The sequence below is a fragment of the Tetrao urogallus genome, assembly GCF_951394365.1.
Source record: "Tetrao urogallus genome assembly, chromosome: Z".
Lineage (NCBI taxonomy): Eukaryota > Metazoa > Chordata > Aves > Galliformes > Phasianidae > Tetrao > Tetrao urogallus.
In genome coordinates this window covers 4,833,073-4,843,117 of record NC_136816.1, presented here as the reverse complement: position 1 = coordinate 4,843,117, position 10,045 = coordinate 4,833,073, and the positions used below count along the sequence as shown (strand labels likewise).

Genomic DNA, 10,045 nt, shown 5'->3' with positions numbered 1-10,045 from the left:
GATCTTTGAGGTCTCTTCCAACCCACGCCATTTGATGATTCCATGATCCTTCCCATTCAGGGGACTGGGAAACCCCTTTCTGCATGGCATTTCACAGGCTCCATACCTGGTACAGGGCTAGGGAGCACTGCTAATGCTCTCCATCACTTGCTCTGCTCCAACCAGCACTGTGCTGGATGAGGGACGTCCAATGGCCTGCAGCAAGGAGCAGAGCTGTTCTGCAGCACAAAGGAACAAAAAAGATAAAAATAAGTACACAGGGTGTGTTTTCTGGGTGTGTGGGGTTTTGTTTCTTTGACTCGCAGCCAGAGGACCCACATTCTTCTGCACAATTTTTATTAGGTGCTGTCATGAGACCAACTAACCTGCAGCCCTGTGAGTAACAAGCCCAGGTGCGCAAACTGCTCTCAGTGATTTAGGTGTTCACGTGGCAGTTCTGAGCACCAGACACTCATGTGCCCAGTACCACCTCTGTGCTACAGGGACACAAGGCACAAGGAACAGGCAGACAAAGGGGACATGTGAAAATGGGGGATGTGTGGACGTGGGACACACAGACATTAGGGATAAACGAACATGGGGGAGGCATAGCTGCGATGGACATATGAGACATGCAGGACAGGCAGACAGAGGACAAGTGGGCACAAGACACATGGACAAGAAGGACAGGTGATCACAAAGGACACACAGAGATGAAGGGCATGCAGACATGCGGACAGGTGTGCACAGAAATTTCATGGAACGCAAGAGACAGGCAGACGGGGGGCATATGAGGGACAGATAGACACAAGGGAAGGAGCAGACACATGGGCACGAGAGACACAAGACACACACAAACACTGGGGAGAGGTAGAGGAGGGGGATGTGTGGACATGACAGACAGGCAGACAGACACACAGATAAGAAGGACAGGCAGATACGGGGGACGGGCAGACAGGGGATAAACACACGGACATGGGGACATGCAGACACGTGGCACAGGCAGAAGGTACAGCACATGGGGGCTCTCCTGGAAGCAGCTCCTTAAGCACGGTACCTCGATGCGGGGGGGCGTGCGGATCCCAGCCGACATCTGATGGGGTTAACAGCTTTAAGGCAGGACCACCGCTTTAAGCGCAGCTGCCACGAAGCCTTCGCACCCCACCTCGAGCCCCACGCCGTCCCTGCATGCCCCCACTCCCCGCTCCTGGGGGAATGGAGAGAGGCAGAAAAAAAAAAATTAAAAACGATTTAAAAACGCGATGAAGAAAAATAAATGGAGAAAGAAATAAAATAGGAGGAGTCCCCCCGACATGGGTTCTCTCCCCCCGCGCTGGGTAGCAGCCTGCGCGCCACTTCCTGCTCAGCGTTACACAGCACTTTTTCTTACTGTCACACGGTTGGGCTTTTTCTTTCTTCTTTTTTCCTTTTTTTCCCTTTCGTCCCCTCCTCTCCCCTCCCCGCTCCAATACTTCCCATCCCCGCCCGCCCCCCTTCCCGCGCCGCGCTGCGCTGCGCTGCTAGAGCACAAAAACTGCCCCCCTTCCCGCCTCCCCTTCCCGCGCCGTGACGTCACTCGCGCCATGGGCGAAGGTGGGCGCGGCCAAGACGCGGGGGCGAGGCATGGTAATAGGATGACCGTATGGCGCATGCGCAGTGCTGCGCCTTGCGGCATTGGCTATATAAGGGCGGGGCCGGGGCAGCGGCGGCAGAGCGCTGAGCAGTCTCTGAGGCCGTGGTGCGTTGATCGGCGCGACAGCGGAGAGAGCAGAGGCGTGCCGGACGCGCGGGGACGAGGCCGTCAGCCGCCTTTTTGCCTTGCAGCTAAGGAGCCGCCGCCATGGTGAAGAGCGTGGGCAGCCTGGTGAGCCCGCGGGCCGGCCCGCGTTGGGCACGGTGGCCGCGCTGAGAAGCGAGGGAGCGAGGGGGGGGCTTTGCGTCGAGGGCAGGGCCGGCAGCGCGTGGCTGCGCTCCTTTGTGCGAGTTCAGCCCGAGAGCCGCGATCCGTTCGCGTCTCCTCCCGCCTCGCTGAGGGAGGCGCGGCTCCGCTTCTGCTGCAGGTGGCAGCTTGGGAAGCCGGGTCTGTAGGGCTGTGCTGGCCGCTCTGGTTAAACAGCGAGCACCGATTCTTGCAGTGACCCTTGGCAGTCTGCTGATGGCCAGGCTAGGCGCAGTCCAGGGGCAGCTCGGTACGTGCGTATAGCTGAGGTCCTCTATTAAAGCCGTCTCCGCTGTGCTGAGAGCAGTGGATTTCTTGCGGCGTGGGTTTGTAGCCTCCATTTTGGGGTACTGGCGGCTGCTGGGAGTCCCTTGCCACCTGTTTTCTCTCACCCGGCCCTTGGAAACTGAAACCTAACAGCACATTGCTTGTCTTGTCCTCCAGCATAACGGTGCGTGCAAAGCGAGGCCCTCCGTGGGCTCAGGGAGGCACCAGCTGGATATCTGAAAGCTTTTCAGAGGCTTTTCCCCTCAGAAGTGTGAAGGAAAAAAAATGCTGATAAAGCTGTGAGATCCTCTAGTAGTTGTGGCAGCGTAGACTTGCGGGGGGAGGTATCCCTTCTGTTAATAAAGATATTTCTATATGAAGCTTATTGATCCATAGTCATTGCAGAAGACTAGAAGTCAGAAAGGTCAGGCAGATCTCTTGCCACTGCTGGCTTCCTTACTTTAGGGATATTTATGTTCTCTGAGAAAAATACCAGTACAATCCACCTTTGCTGGATCTCTCAGGGATAACACAGTTGGACCCTGTGTCTCTTCTCAGGCTGCCCACAGCAATTTTAGCTCATTCTAGGGATGACTCACAGGGTAACGCCTGGCTGCAGCTGGAGAGCAGTGCTCAGATCCAGGTCTCCAGTGGTGTATGGTTTGTGAGCAGCTGGAAGTGCCATGTTCTCCCACTTTGCCCTTGTTCTGTGCAGTACTGTCCTGAGATATGTAGTCATTTGACCAGTACATCCCAGGGATGGACTTCCTCTTGCAGGATACAGCAGTTAGTCAACTGGCCTGAGGAAGTAAGAGTAAGGAAGGTGGTCTAGTTGGCAGGTGTGGGAGGTAGAAATAGTATTAATGTCTGTTACAATGCAGACGTGTGAGAATATATGCCAAAAATCAGGGATTTGGAGGAGGGAATGAATGAGGCTCTACTAAGAACCTTATGGTTTTAAGTGACTGCTGGGAGCAGATAGCGTGGACTGTTGTATGTATTAGTATTGAACTTTGCTGGAGACAGTGTTGTACTTTAGAGATTGGGATGCAGGAGTACATGCTACATTAGGACAGCAGCAGAGAAAATGTTGGAGAGAAAAAAGTTCTGCACTCACCCCTCAGACTGAGAGCAGGTGGTATGGGTTGTTGATCTCATAGGGGATAGGCTGAGTGTCTACCCATAGTGTGAGGAGGAGCTCAGCATATGAAGGCTGCATGTCTGAGGACAGCTGCATCAGGAGGTTGAGACATCTACAATGGGAAGCTGGGGTGCCAGACATATTTGGAGTTACAGCATGTTATGAAGAGTTGCCTATCTGCTGGACCTGCACCCTTTGCTTGCTCTGCCTGAGATACTTGTTTGTTTTCTAGCATGCAAATATTTCTTGCCTTCAGTGACTTATAAATCGGCAAAAACGTTTGCTCTTTGAGAATGGGGGCATATAAGGAGCTCTAAAATGCAAAGCATGGTATCCAGAAATGTCTCTTGTAACAAAGCGTGACAGATATCTCTCTGTTAACCTGAAATGTTGGTTGTTACTGGCATAGTCTGTGTAGCATTGTGTTGCCTACTGAAGTTGCACTCCAATGTACTTGGCAGAGTAAATAAAATATTTATATGATGAAGCTGTTGCTTTAGGAAACATGCTGTAGGGTAAACCATACAACATCTTGATTCTAATCATTGATTGGAAAAGGTATCAAACTGGAAAACCCTGCAGAAGTTTGTCCTCAAATTCTGTGGAGGAAAGTCCTAGAAGAAGGTGGATATCTTCCCATCAAATTGCAGATGAGAATTGAATGTTAAGGACTGTTGGAATCACATTAAAGGTGTAGCACTACTCAGTCTAGCTTACGATCTCAGCTCATGCTAACTTCCAGCTAAACCTCCACAGTTCAATGACTGAGCACTGTGGTATTTCTTAATTGAGGCGTCAGAAGGCAGTGGTGGATGCTAGCACTGATGGAAGCAATTCGCAGGAGTGCATGCATCGTTATCCAAATAACTTACTTTAAGTGAAGGTGCTGTGTGAAGGCTAAGGGAAAGCTAACTTGGGGGTTAGTCTTTTGCACAGTAGGGAGGGGAAATCCTTAATATTTTCAATTCTTTTTTTCTTTATAGTCCGAATTCGAGGCAGAACTGAAGTCTGCTGGTGAGAAGCTTGTAGTAGTTGATTTCTCTGCCGCATGGTGTGGACCATGCAAAATGATCAAGCCGTTTTTCCATGTAAGTAGCCTTTGTTCTTCACAGTGACTGTACATATGCACAAATACTTCTGTGCAACTTGCCAGTAATATGGAGCAAATCTCCTTTGTCTGTGGGGTGGACAGTATTTTCTTGAAGGAGAAATTTTAGAAGTATATGATTGCTAACTATTGAATAAAATACTTGGATACACAGCAGGGAACTGACTGTTGCATTTTGGCTGTCCTGATGCTCTGATGCATGAATCTGTAGGGACCTAGCTGATGCATTCCCTCAAGAACTGGCAACAGTGGAGTTGAAACAATGTGTGTACACTGACTCTGATTATTAAAACTACATTCAGATAAACTGTAGTACCTTTCTGGGGTGAGGGGGAGGCCATAAGGGAAGGAAAGGCAGTAACTACATAACTTCATTTTTCATTCCAGAGTTTGTGTGACAAGTTTGGTGATGTGGTGTTCATTGAAATTGATGTGGATGATGCCCAGGTAAGGTCCAAGGGTAGTGCTGAGGGGGGGGGCAGTAGCTTGGCAGAACCACAGGAGTGGAAATGAGTGTCCTTGCATTCACTGAAACAAAATTAGATGGTTGCTAGGTACCTATGCAGGGAAGAATGAACTTCTAGAGAAAATCAAAAGAATGAACTGCTTTAGTTATCTAATCCCTATGGCATGCATGAGGTAACTTGGGAACACTGGTGCTCTGTGCGTTGAGAGGGAGTCTCAAAGGCCTTAATCTGTTTTGATGCAATCTTCCCTAAAACTAATAACTCACAAGTACAAGATGGTCTGATCTCACCGCTGCCCTTGGCATTGTTTCCTCTTTCATAATTTGAATCAAGTGTAATAAGATGTCTGCTCTACAGCAGTTTCAGCAATGTGGAATGAGTACTTGAACAATTTCAACCTGAAATTATTCATTGCTGAAGTGCTTTTGAGCACTCTCCAAGCACAGTGTGGATGCAGTAAACATGTGCTCCTATTATTGTGTGAATTAGATGCTGAAGGGAGGATCTCTTAGGCTTGTTCCAGGAAGACGTTAATATTGAGCTGTCTTCGCAGGGCTGGACTAGAAGAGATGCTTTTACTTCATTTTTAACAGTAATGACTTTGTCCAACTTCCTAATCAGAATGAAACCATGGGTTCTAAATTATGATGTCCTTCAGACATGCACAGCTGAATACTGTTTTTCTTCTCTTCCAGGATGTTGCTGCACACTGTGATGTGAAGTGCATGCCAACATTCCAGTTCTACAAGAATGGAAAGAAGGTAGGCTTTTTTTTTTTTTTTTAATGGAGCTTATTTTCCTGGAAGAGGCAGGCGAGGGCACAGTGCCTGCTTTCTCTTAATAATGTATCTGGGTCACAGCTGGCATTGGGACATGTCTGAGAGCAATCAAATTAATCTTAGTGCCACTGCAAATGTAACATAGACCAGCTGCTAACTGATGAAGCAAGCTCTATTAATTAGACCTGGTGAACTAAGTCTTGCAAGTCAGTCTTATGGGTGGATCTTCATGAGGAATTAGTGACATTAAGTGTACAAGACTCTTAATGTTCTGCTTTTACTGATCTCAGTTAGCATTCATTCTCTGCATTGCAGGTCATGTTCAAGCAGAGACATGACTATATGTGTAGAATTACCCCCTGACATCAGTCTCTAATCTGAATATACTCACATCTGAAACCACTGCTTGAGTGTTTTCACACAGGCTATAAAACTTATGGAGGGAGCCCATGTATGTTGCAGGACTGAACGGAGCCCCTTTGTATTGCCTGCTGTGGCGGATAGATGGGATACAAGAGCAGTCTCAGTGGCAGTTTGCTCCAAGCAGTCCTCTCAGAGCTTGATAGGAAAGGGTCCAGAGCAATCCAATGTGGCTTTTAGTTACTACTGCTAGGAGGTGACCTCCATAATCCCTTTAAACTGTAGTTTTCAGTCTTACACACCACTGAATCAGGATCAGTTTATTTTTCGCTTCTTTGTGTGTGTAGAGCTCCGAGCGTGGTGGTCTGAAAGGGATTCTCAGGATGCCAGCACTGATTTTCTTTTGAATGAGGAGCAAATAACTGAATCTCTACGAAATATTTCTCATTTTGAGGCTGAAGAGATCCTAGTGGTTGTGGAATGAAACCTGTATTTCTGCATGTTATGCAACTAGATGTTATGTAGCATTGAGTACAGCTCTTCTGAAAACTGTTCTTTTTGCAGGTGCAGGAATTCTCTGGGGCCAATAAGGAGAAGCTGGAAGAGACCATTAAAAGTCTAATCTAATCTCCAGCGACGGAGGCATCGGAGCATGTCTGGGGATCGGCTAACTCATAGCCCATAACTTTTCTACTTTAAAAAAATTCAACCATTTAACCTATCCTCTGTGGTGACTATCCTCTGATCAGTGTAAATGAGTACAATAAAATGTAAATTCTTCACTTTCGGTTATTGCCTGATGGTTTGAATGAAAATGCAAGCAAGTTGCTAATGTCTCTGACATGATCTATTTTGCTATGTTAAAGGAATGCTGTCTGGATGCAAGTGCTCTTGTCAAATGCAAAAATCTAATACCAGGTTGTTGCTGAGAATGGAAAGTTAAGTATTGGAAAGGGCAGCAATAATAATTGCTGTAGAAGTCTGACACCTTACTTGCCTGGCAGCCAGCCACTAGCCTGTTATCTGAAAAGCAGCACTATGCCTTGCAGTTGAGCTGCAGGAGGGTGAGCTTGGAGCTGTAGAAAATGGGGTTGCTTGTAAGGATGAGTTCTCAAAATCCAAGCTTCGTATTAGACTTACAAAACCAGTAGTAACTTCTAAAATATCTGAACATTGTGTGAATTTGCCACAAAATTATAGAAAGGGAGGAGATGGAAGTGCTGCCTCCTTCCCTTTCAGTTTTGCTTTGCCATTGCTGTGCAGTCTGGTTCTGTTAGTAGCAATATGTAGTCTCTGGGTTGGGCTGCTTTGTTCCACAGGCAGTAGTCTAAATCAGCAAAACAGTGTTTTGAGCCTGAGATGAATTTGCTTGTATTCTTGTTGTTTTTGCTTAACTCTGCTATTATATTATTGGATCATACTGGATACATGTTGTCTACTGAACTGGACTCTGAAGTCCTCCAGTCCTGTGTCAAGTTATCTAAATAAACATTTATCTGCCAGTTTCCTCATGCTCTTTAACTGCTGTTCCTTCTCCACCAGCTCAGAATGGTTTTCTTGCTGGCCTAGGTGTTGTCTCTTGGTAAGTGTTCAATAAATAACAAAGCAGGGCTGTAGCAGCAGCTAACACCTAACGCAGTGATTTGGAGCTAGAGCTCCAATGAGCTTTGCTGCTTATTTTCCATCACTGATGGGAGAAGTGAGACAGACTTCCTGCTGTATCTGTAGGCAAAGTGGAGTGAGTCTGGTAAGCAACTCATATGTGACTCAGTTTTACACTCATATCACAAGCATATGTGACTTTCCTAGCTCACAAGGAAGGCTGGGAGACCTTCAGCAGACTGCTGTGTATTTAACCTCTATTTAAAAACAGATTTTTCCAATTCCAAGAAGCATTCACGCATTTCTCAGCTGAGGAGAAGTCATCAGGAATTTTGGATGTAAGCTCTGCTTATACAATGAGGGCATGCAAGATGTTTTCTGTACTGCTCTGACTCTTTGACTAACAGCAGTGCCATGTGTTAAAAGATGATTCATAGGTAAGTGGGAAACCACTATACAAAGTGGTTCCATAGATAAACTTGTGAGGAGGAAATAATATGGTACTGGAGAAGAACATGCTATTAAGATCACCATATCTGCTAACAAGCATTGCTTTTAAGAGCAGTTCTCAGGTAGCCTGTTTATTTCCTCTGGGCAATAGTTGGAAGTGAGAGAGAGAAGAGATAGTCGTCTTAAAAATCCCTGAATGGAAGTTAGGCAAAATTCAGCAAGAACTTCATCCTTAAGGAATAAGGAAGCAACTGAGATCTGCAGTATCTCTGCTGAGGTTAGGCAAGACCAGGTAGTTAGTTACATGCTAGAAAGGGGGAAAACTGCAAATTCAGATAGGAATGAGGGAAGGCATCAGGAAGGCAGCAGTATCTTGTGCTCAAATGGGTGCAAAGTAGTTCTTGCTCACAGCAAGACTTCTGCTTCCTGTGCTGCAGTATCTTCTGTTTCTGAGAATCGGCATGCAAGCACGAGAACTTGCTTAGCCTGGCTTGAAAGCAGCTGTTCTTAAAGCCATCTCTAAGAAATATGCAGCAAAGAACTTTGTGTGTCAGGTACCCTTTCCTTTTAAAGGAAATGCCAAGTATATTCCCTTCTAAATGCCTCGTTTGAAGTTTGTTCTTCTCATTACAAATACTGGGAAGCAAAGCCTAATGGCAATGCCTTGCTGAGGGGTAAGGAGTCTCAGTTCCTATGGCAGCAGTGACCCTGTGGGAGGGATGTACTCCAGTTCTGGCTGGCAATTCCCTGCCAGTGAGGAGCTGGGAGGGAACTGAACCAGCGTAGCTGAGCCGGACTGGACAAAGGGATGTCCTAAAGCAGGGCACCACATTAGCACAGAGGGCTACTGCTTCAGGTTTGGCTGGGCATTGTGGTGTTCCTGGTGGAGCAATTGCACTGTGTGTCACTTGTTCTATATACTTTTCCCCTCTTGTCCTATTAATCTGTGTTGATCACAAGTTTTAACTTCCTGTTCCTGCTGTTGACAGAGGAGTGAGCACTGAGCTGCCTGCCAGGTTCAACCCTGCCACCTGAATGCAGTGGCTACAAGTAACCTTACTAAATCCTGGGATGTGGGCCCTGACATGGAATTACTAAGTAATGCTCTGGAGAGCTCAGTAGGTGTGATTTACTTGCTAAATGGCCAAGCTGTTTTTCACTTGAAAGAGTGAGACAGCAGTATTTCCGTATGCCGGAATGTTATGCTGCAGAGTTGCTCTTTCATTGGACACATTTAAGTCACTGACTGAGAAGCAGGATGTGATTTACTGTTTGCACAAACACAACTGCTTTGATCCAGTGATCTGGGAAAATGCCTTTAAGGGGATAACAAGAGCTGGTTTCATTTCCATCACATGTGGAAGAAATTTGGTGCATGCTGAAACAACATTTGGAGGTTCCTTCTAGGAGTTAGGAAGTTATCCTTCCCTCAGGTGATGACTGCCATCAGTCATTTGGCTATAAAATGGGCTGAGATGTCTGCCTTGCTGTCAAACCAGTAGAACAAGTTCTCTGCAAACCTGTTTGTGAAGCTTTCCCATCAGAGTGGATGGACAGGTCAGCAGAAAGAGAAGTAGTCCTCCAGCACAGAAATTGGAGTGTGTGGCTGAGTAAGTAGGTTTAATGAGAGAGAACTTCCCATCATGAAAGGGAAGGACAAGCCACAAAGGTTGCAGTCAAGTGAGCAAGGGAACAGTGCAGGGCTGTGTGGCAGGGAAGCAGCAAAACTCTGTAACCACAGCCATGGTGTCAGACTGCTATAGTGCACTCAGGGAAGGATTGTCTTAGTAACCAGTGTGTTACTCCACATCTTTTTCTGCAATACGCAGCCTAATTTCAGCTCTGATTGACCTTCCCCTTTTCATTCCTTCCGAGACCCGGATTATGTTAGACTTGGATTTCAACCTCACAAATGATTTCAAGAAGAGCTTTTGAAATTATGCTAGCTTTAAT

General features: G+C 46.7%; 1 protein-coding gene across 1 annotated transcript; it reads left to right on the top strand.

Moving 5' to 3' along the window:
- Positions 1–1,762: 1,762 nt before the first annotated feature.
- Positions 1,763–6,738, top strand: LOC306957042 (thioredoxin). Its single transcript, XM_079548396.1, has 5 exons — positions 1,763–1,843; positions 4,310–4,414; positions 4,822–4,881; positions 5,597–5,662; positions 6,605–6,738. Exons 1-5 carry the CDS (start codon positions 1,820–1,822, stop codon positions 6,665–6,667), a joined length of 318 nt encoding a protein of 105 aa, XP_079404522.1. The 5' UTR covers positions 1,763–1,819; the 3' UTR covers positions 6,668–6,738.
- Positions 6,739–10,045: the final 3,307 nt, after the last annotated feature.